We start from the raw sequence: 17,758 nt of genomic DNA on the forward strand, positions 1-17,758 counted from the left end.
CCACATGACATGCATGAGATTTCTTAGGCGACGCTTCAGATTCTAAAACTGACCCGATTCAGGACACATATGCAGTTTCATTTTTTAAAACACTGTTTGAAGCATATTTTCTAGGTCGTATATGTGCTTATTGATGACTTACAGTCCAGGAAAACCGGCGGTGCTAAGACTCCCAAGTTAACATAACTCACTTTACAAAATTTTCCAGATTACATTGATGGCAATATTTTTTTCCTGACGTTATTGTCGTGGCAACTATTTACTTTTGTAGGGACAGTAAAATAAGAAGGAATTTCCAGTAAGGCATCATGGAAACTGGATTACAGCGAACAGTCACGAGTGCACCTGAGAGCAACTTGCTCCTCTCAGAAACGGCCAGGTGCGTGGACCGGTGAAGGTCAGCGTCCGCTGCCCGGCGCCTGCGTAGACACTCGCCGTGACGTCAGGAGTGCCGGCCAACGTACGTATATATAATGCAGTGGAGACTGAGGCTGGCAGATCACACCCCAGACGCCACAGCAGCAGCGCATTGCCGAAGTCACGATGCAGAAATACACTCTGTTGCTGGTCTGCCTGGTGGCAGCTGCCGCTGCGTACACCACCAAGTACGACAACATCGACCTGGACGACATCCTGCATAACGACCGCCTACTGAAGAAGTACCACGAGTGCCTCCTCTCTGACAGCGACGCCTCCTGCACGCCTGACGGGAAGGAGCTCAAGGGTGAGTGCAGTGCTGGCTAGTCAGTACGGTTCTCCCTGTACTGACGTACATTAGGAAGCGCACATCAAACGGGTCGCCGATTTTACATTAGTACCACTGTAGTTGATACTTAAATGGATTCTGCTCTACTACGATGCACTCGTAAAGCATTTTCGAGAAATCCGGGTTCAACTTCTTACGAGCTGTCAAGGCTAAGGCAGCTGTGCAGATGCCTGACCCAGTTGCCCTCGAATACCATTATTTTTTGTAATCCGTCAACAGACACACTGCTATCACATTTCTTCAATCGCTGTGGAAGTTCCTGGTAACGATCCTACTTTATAAACACAGTAAATATATCTTTTGCCTGTGCAGAAACGAAAGAGCGTACTCGTGTTTACCATCTGTCGTCTGACAACTTTATCTTTTCTAATATTCTAAGATGGCTAGTATAGTACCGCAGGCAGCTCATCCTGTCGCCTGTACATAAGAGGGGACCACATCTACTTTCTATTGATGCCCCAAAAGCAATATGAATATAGTGGACATTATTTGAAGCATGTGTTGCCAGGTATAACTTCAATTCCTTTAACCTGGATTCCCTGTTACGAGGGGCGTTTGAAAAGTCCGTGCAAAAATAAAAATTGCCTTACATGTCTGGGGTAAACCTTTTTTATTTTTCGACATAGTCTCCTTTTAGACTTACACATCGTCCAACGCAGTTCTAATTTGTTGATCCCTTCCGAATAATAGGAATTCTCCAAGTCTCCAGAATAGCTGTTAGTTGCTGTAATCACCTCCTTGTTTGTATAAAATCATTGTCCCACCAGCCATTTCTTCAAATTGAGGAACAAACAGTAGTACGAGGGAGCCAAGTCTGGAGAACAGGGGGCATGTGAAACGAGTAAGAATCCTAGTTCCATTAATTTCGCGACCAAAACTGCTGAGGTGTGTGCTGGTGCATTCTGGTAATGGAAAAGGAGATTTTGCGGTAAAATCGCCAGCGTTTTTCTTGCAGTTCGGTTTTCAAACGGTCCAGTGACGATTAATAATATATACCTGTAATTGTTTTACCCTTTTCCAGATAGTTGATGAGGATTATCCCTTGCGAATCCCAAAAGACAGTCGTCATAGCCTTTCCGGCCGAAGGAATGATCTTCGCATTTTTTGATGCAGATTCTCCCTTGGTAACTCATTGTTCAGATTGTTGTTTGGTCTCAGGAGTATAGTAATGTATACATGTTTCATCCACAGTGACGAAATGACGCTTAAAGTCCTGCGGATTCCTTCTGAACAGTTGCAAACCATCCTTGCAATACTTTTCACACGATTCCGTTTTTGGTCAAGCAATCGCGGAACCTATCTTGTGGATAGCTATCTCATGTCCAATTTTTATGCAAAATAATATGTACCCGTTCATTCGAGATGCCCACATCACTAGCAATTTCACGCACCTTAGCTCTCCTGTCATCCATCACCATATCATGGATTTTATCAATGATTTGTGGAGTCGTAACCTCCAGAGGGCGTCCAGAACGTTCAGCATTACTTGTTCCCAAATGGCCACTCCGAAAATTTTGAAACCACTTATTAACTGTTCTAATCGAAGGCGCAGAGACACCGTAATGTTTATCAAGCTTCTCTTTTGTCTCCTGAGGTGTTTTGCCTTTCATAAAGTAATGTTTAATCACCACACGAAATTCTGTTTCGTCCATTTTGTTAACGATCACTCGACTTCCTTGATTCACACGAATGCCAAACACAAAGAAATAGATAAATATGGCTGAAACTTGGTGTGCCTTCTTACCAAAGATGCTACTAACTAAACATGGCCTCGATACGCCCCGGTGGTGCCATCTCTCTGACTTTGCACGGACATTTTAAACGCCCCTCCTATATCTCACATCGAATAAAAGACACATTAACACTATGACACACCTGTGTGGTAGATGTAGCCGGTTCGAAACCTAGTGGTGAATGAAATGTTTATGCAGAGGAGGACGGGTAGCATAAATTTCTTCGTAAACGGCTTTTCCGACAATGTTCTGGTTTAAAGTGGAATGCTCTTTTCATTGTCTCCAATGAGGGCATGTGACACTGCTTACTGTGATGCGTTCATCTGATGGTGAAGTTAAGTTGGCTGCGTTCTTGGTGCTATTCGAGATGGGTAGAGTTTGTACTGGCACAAAATTTCAACCTGCCCCTTTTCTCATCATCATCCCCATGAAACACAAACGTTATCATAACGCAATACAACCATCCATTACACTCACCTATCCTCTATCAACACACATACGACACAACACCCACACGCCTGCATTGAAAGGGGCTAGTGTAAGTGGAGAAAAAAGCCTTTACGACAGGCGGCTGAATCCGTCCCGTGGGATACACGAGCGAACAGTGCCACACGGCGCCTACGTTCACATTAGAATTGTTATTATTATAATTTTTGTTGCTCTTCGAAAGAACATGATTAGTTTTAGTACAACTGCTTGGTAGGAAATTTGGAACAAAATATACTCTTACATAGTACAATCAAACGTCTAGTCAGCTGTGTTAACCAACTGCACATTCACCTCTGCCCTAGTGCTGACAGTCTCCTGTGGCATTTGAAACGGTCGTAAAACTACGAACCTTCATTTATCGGAAACACTTGAAAAGGTCACGTTACTAGTGCATCACCTGTTACATATAAGTACGTCGTGTAGTAGTGTGAAAGTTCGGCGAATTCGAAAGCCCGATAGTTATATGCTTCCCGCGTTTGCAACAACTGTAACTTTTTTCAGTAATCTTCTAGATCTATTCTCTGTTCTTCCGTAACTGAACTCCCATCTTCAGTTAGCACAGGCTCAAGGATTACTATTGTTTGTGATGGATTTATTTCACCAGAGTTGGATGTTAGTGTGGTTATAAATCTGTGAAGACTGTCAACTTTAAATAATAAATAAATAAATAAAATAAAAGACTTGTTCGATGCCAGCTTCCATCTCTTGTATCTTGAGCCAATATATTCCACATCTCGATAATCTACTCAGCAATTCATATCCGTTTCTACTGTAAAATCACCCTAAGTTCGCCTTTCAAAATATGGGACTCTATTCCAAGATGCACATCGCATATCTGATACCTTTGTTTCTACCTCTCTGTTTAGCTGAAAGTTCACATTCAACGAGATAGTTATGTGGACGGCTGGTCGGTGAGCTAATAAACAGGCAACAGATCTCACTTATTTCACTGTCAGATGAGAGATTGGGTGGGGTATATCGTTCACCCTGGATAAAGAGTAAGCAACTTCGAATGGATTAGTTTACGTGACCGAACCAGCGCTTTATTGCTGTGATTTGTTGTTTGTATGTAATTCTCACCGTCCCTCTCTCCACCCTCCGCTCTACCCAATCCCTGCCCCCTCTTTCTATCTTTTTCCCTCGCACTACCCATTTCTCTTTCACTCTCTCTCTCTCTCTCTCTTTCACTCTAGTTTTGTGTAAAATGCGTGACAGATCCTGCTTGGTTGACTTATTACCGCACAGTGTACCATGTCCAATAGGCTAAATTTTCTGAATTACCCAACTAAAGTGATTAATGGCAAGCTGTTCCACAGTGCTGTATGTGAAACATGGAAAACGCAACGGCCTGAACAATGGAAAATTCACATCGTATTGTTGTCATAGACAATAAAGACACTGGAGTCACATATTCCCACTCTTATTCATTTTGTTGCAGCAACCTTACCTCCCACACGACTATACAAAAATCATGGTCCTTTCCTTCTTCGTACTTTCTACATCTGACCGAAAGTGCCTCTCTGTTAAATAACTCATGATTTTGGTTTCTACATATCATATTACTACATTTAGCAACTCATGCCCCTAATCACCACTTTTTGTGCACTAATGAAAGGTATGAAAATATTCAGAGGTATATAAACATCTGCAGAAAAACAAACCAAATAAATTTCCGATTGCTCTTCTGTGTGGAAGCCTGGAATGGTGGCCACTGGACCACGTGTGGTCAAATAGAAACACAGACCACTGATGTAGTTTCAAAGCGAAATACTTGGAGTCACACAAAATTGAATTATTTAGTATTTTTAGAATAAGTATTTTTGATCTCTTCACTTTTCTGATTGTGAAGCCTGTCTGTTAACAGCCGCCGTCCCTGATGCGCTGACCAATGAGTGCGCCAAGTGTAACGAGAAGCAGAAGGCTGGCGCCGAGAAGGTGATCAGGTTCCTCATCAAGGAGAAGCCCGACCTGTGGACGCCTCTGGAGAACAAGTACGACCCCACCGGCACCTACAGGCAGAAGTACGGCGAGGAGCTCAAGAGGGTCTCTGCCTAAACTCCTGCAGCTACTAGTCTCGTCGGCCACTGTGATATCTGAAAATCAGTATCTCATGTAAACAATTTTTTCCAATGCGGTTTGTTCCTTTTATTTAATAAATAAATAATAAAAAATGGAAATCCTTTTTTTGTTTTGTTTTTCACATTAAGGAGAAGCCAAATAATCCGGGACGTTTACTTTAAAAGAAGTACGACAAAATCTATTGTCCCAGAGTACTTACGTTCCTACGGATATTTCATTCATTTACTTATCCAGGGATGTTTTACACTGTTTCATATAACGATAAGGATGTTATAAAGAGACTTTGTACTAAAACAGGAAACAGCATTTACAAGCAATTATAAAATAAAAAGAGGAATACAGGAATAGCTGTGGTAAATACGCATAAGTTATAGTGGTTCATGAAAGACAGAAGAACGAAGGCAGGTCACAATCACGTAGATTCAAAGTCAGATGGTCGTGAGAGAGGGGTGGGAGAGCAAGTGAATGGATAACATGGTAGAGGTACAGGTAACAAAGAATGGGGAATAAATTACCGTGCCTTACTGAGAAACGAAAAGAGAAAGAAGCAGAAATGAGAGAAAATGGAGGTATTTGTATAACTGTACGACGGGGATAATCTGGCCATACGTATTAGTTTTTAGGGGTAAAGATGTTGTGCTTGCGAAAGGAAGTGTTTTATATTTTTCTCAAATGCAACAGGTGATTGAACTGTGTGCAGAGTAAAGGATCCTTCTTCCAGAGGCAAATAGAGCAGCAGAAAACCAGCTTGGGAATCTTTTCGTTTTGTGGACGAGCACAGTTAGGGTACTACATATGTGAGACTCTTGTGTCGATGACGGTAAGCTGATAACTGCTTAATCTCTAATAAGTGGTTCCTAGGGTATATGAGCGCTGAAGACACGAGGAAGTAGATTTCATTATTAACTGCGGCTTCCACAGATTGTTCAGTATGTGGACTGGTGACGTCCACGAGACGCTGCATGCAGAAAACGAAGTAACCAACACTTGTTCTCAGCAGTTCCAGTGGAACCTGAGCAACGTGTTCCAGTATACTGGTTTTCAGATGGTAGAGAACCAACGCCTCGTTGCTAAACGCGTTTTGTCAGATGTCCCCCGAGTCAAAAGTCACATGGGTTCAGATCATGTGATCTTGGAGTCTACGAATCTGGAAAACCTCTGAAGATAACGCGTCCATGGAAGGTTGGATCAAATAGCACTTTCAATAGGCGAGCGACATGATATATTGCCCCAGTCTGCCTGAAAACAGTGTTTCCCACATAGTTACACTCTTCCAGAGCAGGAATCACATGCTGTACAAGGAGGTCGCGATAGCATACAGACGTCATGCTATACCTGACAGGTCCTCTGTGTGCATGCTCTTCAAATAATAACAGACTGAGAATAAAGATGCTTGTGAGTCTACACCATCTCCTGCCACATACGGCCGATGCAATGCCTCATCGTGCACAACAGTTGGTTTCACAGTACCTCATATTTGGTTGTTGTGTATATTCACTGTACCCTGTCGTGTAAAATGTACCACGTCACTCCACAAATTATTGGCCGGCCGCATGTCATCAACTTCGAACAGAGCCAGAAACCGGAGAGCAAATTAAGAACGTTGCGCGGATCATGAGGTTTGAGCTGCTGTACCATCTGGATGTTGTACTTGTGCCAGTGTGATATCGACCGCAAAACTGTCTGTACTGTTGATCATGGGATGGGCAATTCTCGTGAGACTACACGAGCACTAGCACCATCAGCGGCACGTGCTGTATGGTCAGTTGCAGCAACAGCGACCTCGTAAATAACTTCTATCGGAATAGAAAGCCTTCCTCTTCCAGCTGCCACACGAAGGTCGCACTATAACATTAAACCATTGAATGCCATCAGACCGCTCCTCGGATCTTTTAGTCGGCGCTGCTCTCTCAATAGTGCATTAAAATTGCTGCCATTCATATAAAACAGTTTCACTAACAGTGCACGGTCTCTCCTCTCGATAGCCTTAATGTTCTCTCACGTTAGGGCTTGTCAAAAGACAGCATGGATGTCATAACGTCATACAAAAAGTGTGCAGTGCCAGACTTGCACCTGGTGGCCACAGGTGCTATAAAGCGTAAATTTGTTCCGAATTAACACATTAGCATATCTACCAAATTTCGCTGACACACGATAATTATATACTACACTCGACCTCCGTGAGTTGCTGCACTTCAATTCCAACCACTTAGTACTATCCGTTATCCACCTTTCGAAACGATCACGATGAGAAAAAAAAAAAAAAAACCAGAGCTCATGTGGAGTCTTCCGTTCTTCCCACTAACCATTCGTGAATGGAAAAGTTTTGGGCTGGGGGAAGGGGGGAGATTTTGGTGCCAGAAATACCTTACTCTATACACCGTAAATTTTTAAAATTTCTTTTTTACCTTGTTCTCAACCTGTGAGAGCACGACAGGCTCTTGTAGAACTTGGCTCTTTTCCTCCATGTCCAGTTCTGGCATTTGCATGATGACAAGGGATACCTCTCGATCACATCGGTAATGCTGCGCGATGGTAATATCTGAATTTATTTCTGAAATAACGTGGCTTTGGGTATATGGACTTAGACTGGATATGTGGATGTAATCTTGTAGCCCCTTCTTGAAATTAGCAGGAGGCTAATACACGGACTGAAACAGAGGTCTTATGAATGTACGTGGGTATTTCACCATGGTGGATCTTGTGCGCTGCTGTCGCATAGATAATTGAACCGAATACTTTCGCTTATCAGATACAGGTACATTTTAGCAAAGGGTTTAGATGTGTCGTGCAGCCTTAGATCTAGTGTCCAAAATTAAAGCAACAAACCACCATTTCCTCGTCCTGTGTGTAACTAACGATAAATCATACAAACTGTCAACAGATGTCCGTACGATCGTGTCCTGCACGGGAAATAGCATTCTTGTCAACTGACAACCACGCCAAAGATGACTTCAGGGCACATATCAAACAGGATAGCGTTTTCCGGATATTCCCACATGCACAATCGCAGACTGTGCAGTATGGCACAGAGAAGACAACTACCAGGATCTTTACAGTGGAGTACAATGGGGAGAATGGAAGTAGGATAGTCGCACACTGATGTGGCCCCATGGATTAATCTGAATCGTTCTGTGTTAGAATGAGGCGAAAGTTTAAAGAGCTCTAAACTGTATGCCCAAGACCAGTGCAGGGCCGCTCACGTGTAACATCACAGAGAGAGAACCATTATTTCGCTGCAAGCGCACGACGGTTCCGCCTTTGTACTGTACGGCAACTGTCATCTAACCTTGCAGCATCTACGGGACGTATTGTATCAAGGCAAATGGTGTACAGAAGGCTTCGGCTGAGTGACCTTTACTATCGGAGACCTACTACATGTGCGCCTCTGACGCGACTTCACAAAAGGGAAAGTGTAGAGTGGAGTCGTCCGGGGTCAGGGATTTTCTCTGCCTCGTGATGGCTGGATGTTGTGTGATGTCCTTAGGTTAGTGAGGTTTAAGTAGTTCTAAGTTCTAGGGGACTGATGACCATAGATGTTAAGTCCCATAGTGCTCAGAGCCATTTGTGGAGTCATCAACATGCCACCTGGACGCTAGAACAGTGAGCCACTGTTGTTCTCACAGAAGAGTCCCAATTTTGTCTGGACGGTGATTCTCGACGGATCCATATCCGGAGAGAACGTGGAACAAGATTTCGGGACCCATCCATTGTGGAAAGAGAGTGGTATCAAGGATGATGGAGTAGGCAGGAATTATGTTGACTACTCAAACACCACTTCATGAAATTGTGCTGTTAAAGCGTCAAGGTTTAACTGCTGTCGGGTATCGTGACGAGATCTTGGGCTGTCGTGTGCGCTTGTTGCGAGATGCTGTGGGCCCAGACATCGTATTACTGGATGATAGTGATCGACTTCATTGAGCACGCGTTATTGATATTTTTTTGTAAACGGAAGATATTGCACGCACGGCTTGACCTGCTCGCTCTCCCGATTTGAATCCCACAGAGCACGTCTGGTATTCACTAATGACTCGGGTTGCATTACGTCAGCATTCATCGACCACTCACCAAGAATTGCGAGGTGCCCTGCAGGAAGAATGGGCGTTATTGCCTCAACATGAAATTGATGATATCATTCAGAGCATACCCCATCGTTGGTCATGCCTGTATTGCTGCCAGAGGTGGTCACACCCGATACTGAGCGCATTAACCATTTGTCGGAATATGAATGTAAATCCGTTAAGTTGGTAAAGACGATGAACATTTTTGTCTGGCGTTATGCATATTGGAGATGTTTACTTTAGTATTCTTTACATTATTTCTACTTTACTATCACCTGATTATACTGTTTTGTGCCAGAATAAAAGCAGCCTTGAAAAATTTGGGTTTTTAGCTTTAAATGTGGATACCAGTGTAGTTTCAGTAGTTCCATGAAATATATTGCAACATAGGACAACAAAAGTAATAATCACACCAATGAGTAAAGTAGCGTAACTATTACATGATTTTCTATGTAAATTACACATAGTATTTTGTTCATTCCGTTAAAACACTCTGTACCCTTCAAATTTTTTGGTCAAGTAATTCTACTTCTTCGTGTTCTTTTCATGACTCTACAGTACGGCGTTTCACAAATCCATTCAAACCGGCAGAAAATAATATCTTCTTTATTTTAACTTCAGTGTTGTTTTATGAGCATTTCATCAGTAACTTGAGAACGACATTTTAGTCAGTTATCGTCTGTGTGACAGAACTATATTGGCGTCACAGTTCACTTCACTGCCACCATTGCGTCAAATTTTGTCAACTTGGGTAGACCAAAAAGTTTCCAAATTTCTATGATCAAGCTGAAAATTCTCTTTTGCTGGACCGTAGTTGGTGATACAATATTTGGACCGCTACTTCTCAGCAATAAATTGGTAGAACACATTGTTAACGTGTTAAACGTTTGAAGTGTATACGATATGGATTTCGGGTTTGATATGCAAACCATTACAACGGGAAACGCTTCCTGGATCACAGTGGTTTGGTAACTACTTCTGAGCTCACATTGTGATCTCCAACAACAACAGCAGTTAAAGCGCATGCAGACTCTTTGCCCTGTTATAACAGAAACTTTTTTCAAGCAGTAATGTTCGATTTTAGTTAAATTCACGTTTTTCATGTTGCAATACGGTAGCGTAAAGAAAAACTAAAATTTCGCAGTCACGTTTGGTTTTCAGAATCCAAACTGCTGTTTCACGTCACACTTGCCTTTTAAATGATTTATCACAATAAAAGTTATCTAATAATCCGTTGTTAACCGCGGTGCACTTCTTACCGAAATTTATCACAAAATTTTTGTGCTAAAATGAAACGTCTGGGAAAAGAAGATGTACAAATAGTGTTTGGTGAATCAGAAGGCTCCAGTAATAGGTAAAAGACCTGCATTTCTAGAAATTCTCTAAATGAGGCAATTAGAAACAACAAATTCAATGATCAGCAATAAGAGCAGCAATGGCACTCACTAACGTGTGGTTTATGGAGACGTCGGAGTGCCGTGATCAATCCTGGGCGAACACATCTGCACCCTATGCAGACACAGAGCTGATTGGATTGCTTTTTACTGAAAAACTGTCTTAAATTTGTGCTGCATCTGTTGCAGTAACTCGTCTTCAGCTATATCTACATACATACCCCGCAAGCTACAGTATCGTGCACGGTGCAGTTTGCGTTTTACCATTACTGGTCATTTCTTTTCATGTTCTGTTCCCAAGTAGAGCGAACGAAAACAGATTTTCCATTGTGAAATGAAGCGACACAAATCATGGCCGGCATCAGCAGAGTAGGCGAAGGACAGATTAACTGAGCATTTACCAGAAAGTGTAAGGGGACCACAAGCATACAAGGCAAAATCCTTATTATTATTTTTTGGGTTTGAGTGAGGTTATTGACAACCTTGAAATAAATTAGAACAGGACCATATTATATTTAATATTTCCCAGGACGTTAAAAAGAATTGTTTGATCAAAAAATTAAAGTACTGAATAATTGAATAGATGAGCTCCTAGTATGTTTAGAAGACGTGGGAACTTCTGAGGGATAAACAATGTGTGTCTGCCTGCACACTACGTAACCATAGGGGTAGTGAAGTTAAATATCTACAATTACGGACTAGCACAATTTCAGTCTAAAATGAACATGAAACAATAAAGGGGAGTTACAACATATGTAAAAATTGGCCCTAAAGTGAAATATATTGAAGAAAGCAGTTTTTGAGTTGATCACGGGATAGAAGCATGTGATTTTGACTTGTCACTGCAGTCCGTATTCTACCAAGTCCATATTCTCCCGATAGTCGTTGGTCTCTTTCTTGTCCTACTAGCGGGTTCCAGCCTTCCATAATAATAACAGTTTTTTCTCCACTTAGATCATGAATTACCTGTTCAGTACTCGCTTTCTCTGCCTCTTTGTCTTCCTGATACAGTTGTTGGCGTAGGCGTGCTGCCAACTCTGCTACGAATAACTACATCACTGAACTGTTCACATTAAGTCACTCTCTGTCCTGTCATCCTATTCATAATGCTTCCTACTCCGGTATATCATTTTCTGTTAGTTTTCAGATGGCGTTACTTTAGCCTGACCCGAAGTACTTATATTTCCAGTTCACTGAGGCCCAATTCGTCTGGTTTCATCGTTTGCTTTTCCCTATCCATATCTTCTAGCTTCCCTATCACAGTCACACTTTTACATACCGACTCGTGGAATCTTACCATTCTGTCAGTGATTCAATATCTTCCTGATGGCCACCTCCCCATTGCTAGTCCATTCCCAGAGATATGACAGCGATATTAACCCGGAAGCTTTTGCTAGTAAAGTAATGATTACTAAATAATAATGAATATGATGCTTTGCAGAAATACTTCATTACACCACAAAGTAACGTGCAGTTCTGCTTGCTACACTCGAGCCAAATGGATCTGAACGCCATCATAAATGGCACTGGAGGGACAACAGCCACACAGCCTAATGAAAAGTCGAAAGCAATACAACTGAACGGACAGAAGAAACCATTCCCATAATTTTTGCTACACGGAAACATCACACCCACAAACATTAGACTCTCCTACGCAGGCGTTTTTGAAGATTATGTTATTAGATTAAAGATGATGATTCAGCTTTAAGAACAAATAACGCAATTTTGTCTGAGCAAAATTATTATGTGTCAAGGAAAATGCCTCTAATAATAATAAAGAAACATTAATATGTCAAAATATTTTACTAATGCTTCAGAGACAATATCATGTTAATTACTTCATACATTACATACGAAAAGAATTAGGAACTAACATTATACTTAAGGTGCATATGACTCTAAGATGCGCTGTTGTCACTTCTGCTGTTATACAGTAACAATTAACAGAAGAGGATGTATCGCAGCGGTGCTGTGTTGTATATGATAAACTGGAGGCGGAATTACAAGTATAGTTACTTAAAACAGGAGTCTTTTAACCTCTCTTCGTAGCTTCAACAAATTCTGATACAATATCGATGGAATACTGTGTTGTAATAAAATTAAATGAGAGAAATGATAAGAATTCCGAACTTATATAATAACTAAAACCTTCGCGTAATAATCACTACACAGTACGAGACGTAATGATCTGATCCCTATAAATGATTCATCATTCACAATGCATACACAATCACAGACATAAAAAGCAAGTATTATTCTCAATACGGTACCATCCACGTAATTTTGCAGCAGTCACAGCGTTACTTATTTTCGTGTTAGTTCTGGAATAGAATGTGCACCATCAGCAGCAGATAAAAAACTGAGTGTATCTGAGAACTGTTTATGTAGCTCGTCACTTAGAAGTGTGGATCCCTGCCACATTTGTTAGTTGTCTGGAAATATAATAAATACCAGGGTCACATTAACTTACTATCGCTCGATTGTCCATAGACGTGGTAAAATGGAATACAAAGATTTACACAGTTATTTCCACAAAATAGTAATGATACGTGTTCGCAGTTGTTATTCAAAACAGTATCACCTTCTTTCGTGCTACACCCTGTCAAAGTCAATAAAGACAGTTCATAGATTGCGTGTATAAACTGCTGTTTCGTAAAGCATGGAAAACTGCTTGTCTTCATGTCTTCTTCATCAATAATTTAGTGTAGTGGGACCACCGTTTAGGATAGGGAAAATTAATTTTGTGCGATATTCAGAGCACTAGTTACAGCCAGGTGTGGACCGGATTGCAGTAAGTTACGCATACCAGCAGTTGCGAAGGCAAATAGAGGCCACAGGGGCGTAGAACTTCCAGAGAGGATGCACACAGCAGTTTCCATGGCGCAAGCCACAGGCAGAAGAGGGCCACTGGCCAACATAAGTGTTATGCATAAGTGACACGAAGCGCCGCAGAGATTCATTCAAATGTGGCAGCTCTGCTGGATGGCAGGAAGTATCACACCACTGGGCTGCACGCAGCAACAAATGGTGTGCCAGCGTCCCAGTTCACGGCAGGTCATTGGTTCGACCCTCTGAGTCCGACACGGGGTCCACAGCCAGCCAGCGACAGGCCACTCTTCGGCTCGCTACCGCGGGCAGTCGTCTCGGCACCCGACAGACGCCGGAGACTTCTCGTGGCGAGGGCTGCAGATTCGGACGCCGGATAGCGGGCACTTGTTTTTTGCCACGATCTCATCCACACACACGAGGAGAAGGACGCTGCTGGCCACGCGCGGCTCACACCGAGCATCGCTGAGTCGGCTGCTGGTGCGGCCAGTCTGACATCATCGGAACTCAGCGGGCCGGCCAAGGCCGACACGACACAGTGTTGCGTTGCACAGGCTGCTGGGGAGCTTCCACAGCATTGTGGGACCCTGTGATGCAGACCGAGGTGAACGGAGCACTGTAGTGGAAAGAGATAAATCATTCGGAAAGCTCTCGCAAAGTTTTAATACGGCACCTCCTGGCACCCACCAACTACGTTTGTTGTCTTCCCACAACATTTGGTCATCCTGATACATTCGGTGCAGAAGCTGCCACAACTCAGCTCCCCACCATAAATGTAGGAGGAAGTGAGCCCCTGTGTCTGAGTTCCACAGCTGTAGGAAAGTGGCCTACATGCAGGCTTACCATGGTCACATCATAGGGCAATATATTTAAAACAGAATAACCACGGCAACACTTGAGAAACAAGAGAATGGTTTTATTAAAGTAATATACATTAAAGTATACTTATCTTTTCTGTTGTGTGAAGGCATGGCATTGATGTAAAGTTCTGAACCTAATCTAACCTTTCCCAGCAGATAATTACTGACTATTGTAATCGAAGATCATTGCGGGTTACGGTTGGAGAGTTTACGTTCAGTCTCTCAATACATAAATATCTACAATTCGACTAATTCGACACTTGACGTTAGCTGTCTCACTACTGCAACTGGTTGGCAACAGAGCGCTCCTGGTGAGAGCTGTCCCATCATTGTAGCCAAGTGGACCTGATTACAACTGGGATTGTAAATGCAGAGAATTGCCCGAGTGTTGGCGTGTGGCCACTTACAAATTGAGCAAAAAGAAAAAATGGTTCAAATGGCTCTGAGCACTATGGGACTTAACGTCTGAAGTCATCAGTCGCCTAGAACTTAGAACTACATAAACCTAACTAACCTAAGGACATTACACACATCCATGCCCGAGGCAGGATTCGAACCTGCGACTCGTAGCGGTTGCGCGGTTCTAGACTATAGCGCCTACAACCACCCGGCCATACCGGCTGGCTAACCGTTGAGTACCTATTATTAGGAGTGGGACTATGGGCAAGCACACCTCTAGGCCGTCTTCCACTCACGCCACAGCACATACGTGCATGGCTTGACAGTTGTGCGTCAGAGGATCACTTCGAAGATGGAATGCCGCGTCCTCATCTTAAGCTGTGTAAGTAGATTCTGTCAGATACGGTGTTTATGGAGGGGACGCTAACCAGCGCTCGGTCCGTGCAAAATGTTGTTCGACACATTATTTTGTCGTTCTTGCAACAGGAAGATGATGTATTGTTCCATCAAGATAATGCTCTCCCCCAAACTGCGTTGAAACTCAAAGTTCTCAGTTAAACATGCATCAACAATCCCGGCCAGCACGATGTCCAGAACTATCTCCAACTGAGCACTTGTGGGATATGGTGGGACGAGAAGTGACTCGTGCGACTCTTCAACAAACGATCCTTGTGGAATTACGTGAACAGGTCGAGAAGGCGTGGTTAAAGTAATCGAAGACAATATTCGCCACCTGTACAATCGACAGGATTGCACACTCAGAGCTCGCAATGTTGCCCATGGAGGCTACACCAGTTACTAATACGGGTGTTGCAGCATGGGTCGATACATAGTTCCTCAGAACCGCTTGTGCTACTGATCTGTAAATGTAATCATTTCATGTACTCCAGATGCACGGTTGAAACAATGAACCTTGAGTGAATTGGAAATCTCTAAAGGAGTGTACAAATTTTTCCCTCGTAGTGTATTTGGCGGATGCGCTCAGAGACAAAAGTAACTTAAAGGATGTATGTGGGCGACACCAAGTTCCTGGTCCCCTCCCATGCAGTGGCCAAGTCCTGGTGATAGTGAAGGCAGGTACTGGCAGCTTCCTCATTCGGCTCTGACTGGTGCCGCACGCCTTCGTATGTAGGTAATGTTCCGATCGAGACACTGGCTGAAGAACTGTGTGTGCAGTCAGCGTCTGGCCCAGTGCTTGACGGAGCAGTTCTACGTAGAGATACTAGAGGAACCATTTGCGATCTCGAGACCAACGAAGGCAAACAGGTATGCGGGCACACCGACCTCTGGCGGCGACTGCACTGCCACTTGCTGGCCTAGGCAGCATGTCCCCCTGAACCTTTGTCATCTGCTCATTTACCCCTGAAAGGTTAGCCCCCTGGTGCACCATTTCTGTGAGAAGCACTGCTAGTCTCTGGAGCGTATAGCCTGCACACAGCACAGGATGTGGAGCAACGCTTAGCCTATTTGGAGTATAGCATCCTCTAACAGTGTCTAATGCGTCTGACGTGGACACAGCACTTCTCTATTTAGGTGTTTATGGATTCGAGTGGTGTGTGTTTACTAGAACTTCTTCTAGAACTTCATTTTCTACATCACAAAAAATTATCTAGTGTGGGATATGTGAGGAAATAGGCGACATCAAAGATTAGATGATTACTTTTTTTCTAAATATATCTCTCAAAGCACTTACACAAATACTGTCATCATGGAAAAAATATCCTAAGCATAGTTCTAGGACTTGTGGCATATATTTCACACCAGATGAGCTACTTTCTTCCTTTTTAATTTTTATTTTAGTCATCATTTTTCTGACTGGTTTGATGGCGCCTGCCACAAATTCCTATCCTATACTAGCCACTTCACCTCAGCACTTGGAGCCTACATCCTCAGTTATATTTTGCATGCGTTGCAGTCTCTTTGCTCTATAGCCACGAGGAGTGGCCGCGCTGTTTGAGGCGCCATGTCAGGAATTATGCGGCCCCTCCCGCCGGAGGTCCGAGTCCTACCTCGGTCATGAGTGTGTGTGTTGTTCTCAGCATAAGTTAGTTTAACTAGTGTGTAAGTCTAGGGACCGATGACCTCAGCAGTTTGGTCCCTTAGGAATTCACACATATCTGAACTTTTTTTTCTGTCCTCTATAGTTTTTATCCTCAACAGCTCAAACTAATACCATGGAAGTTATTCTCCATCCTAACACATTTCGCGTCATTCTATTTGCCACCGTTTTCCGTATTTCCTTCTCTCGCGATTCTGCAGAGAATGTCCTCATTCCTTACGTAATCAGCCCACCTAATTTTCAAAATTATTCTTTAGTACCGCATCTCAGAAGCTTCGATTCTCTTCTGTTCTGGTTTTCCCACAGTCCTTATTACGAGGACTATGCGGAAAGTAAGGTCCAAAAGGCCGCAAAATCGAAACCACTGTGAAAATAAAAAGTGTTTTATTTGTAACAGTTAGCTACACCTTCCAACTACTTTTCTACATAGTCGCCGCTCCAATTTAGACATTTGTCGTAGAGTGGTATCAACTTTTCAATATCCTCGTCATAGAAAGAAGCCACCTGTGCTTCCTGCCAATTCTCTACGCTGGTCTACCGCTCATTGTCTGTGCCATAACATTGTCTTCATAGGTAGCGTTCATGTGAGCAGAGATGAAACTCAGGGAGAGTCAATTACGGGCTCTGTTGTGAGTGATCAAACACTTCCCACCGAAAACGCTGAAGGAGAGTCTTCATTGCCCCTTCAGAGAATTGTCATGCAGAAGCAAACGTATGACATATTATGTACGCTGCATGAGATCAAGTGAAATCTCACACCAGGCCCTCGTACTTGGTGGGTGACACTATTGTTCTAAGCATCTTTACGTGTTCACTGTGCGCTCAGAACTGCAGAGAGCGACGTGACGCAATTGACGGGTATACTAGAGACACTGCCCAACATATCTGTGCAAAGCTTCATCGGATCTTCACTGAGGTTTCCATTTCATACCCCATCGGATCTTACTTCTACATCTACATATACATCTCTATGGGTACTCTGCAAATCATATTAAACTGCCTGGTGGAGGATTCACTGAACCACCTTCACATTTCTCTATTATTCCAATCACGTATAGCGCTCGAAAAGAACGAACACATATATCTTTCCGT

At 43.0% G+C, this 17,758-nt stretch overlaps 1 protein-coding gene across 1 annotated transcript; it reads left to right on the plus strand.

Moving 5' to 3' along the window:
* Positions 1–490: 490 nt before the first annotated feature.
* Positions 491–5,165, plus strand: LOC124798683 (allergen Tha p 1-like). Its single transcript, XM_047262187.1, has 2 exons — positions 491–724; positions 4,853–5,165. Exons 1-2 carry the CDS (start codon positions 544–546, stop codon positions 5,041–5,043), a joined length of 372 nt encoding a protein of 123 aa, XP_047118143.1. The 5' UTR covers positions 491–543; the 3' UTR covers positions 5,044–5,165.
* Positions 5,166–17,758: the final 12,593 nt, after the last annotated feature.

Source organism: Schistocerca piceifrons, chromosome 5, assembly GCF_021461385.2.
Source record: "Schistocerca piceifrons isolate TAMUIC-IGC-003096 chromosome 5, iqSchPice1.1, whole genome shotgun sequence".
In the NCBI taxonomy this organism is placed as follows: domain Eukaryota; kingdom Metazoa; phylum Arthropoda; class Insecta; order Orthoptera; family Acrididae; genus Schistocerca; species Schistocerca piceifrons.

Bases quoted from the DNA above. Each gene is read 5' to 3' on its own strand.
- LOC124798683 (XM_047262187.1), top strand. From the start codon at position 544: ATGCAGAAATACACTCTGTTGCTGGTCTGCCTGGTGGCAGCTGCCGCT. The intron at 725-4,852 runs GTGAGTGCAGTG...GTCTGTTAACAG, and splicing joins TGACGGGAAGGAGCTCAAGG to CCGCCGTCCCTGATGCGCTG.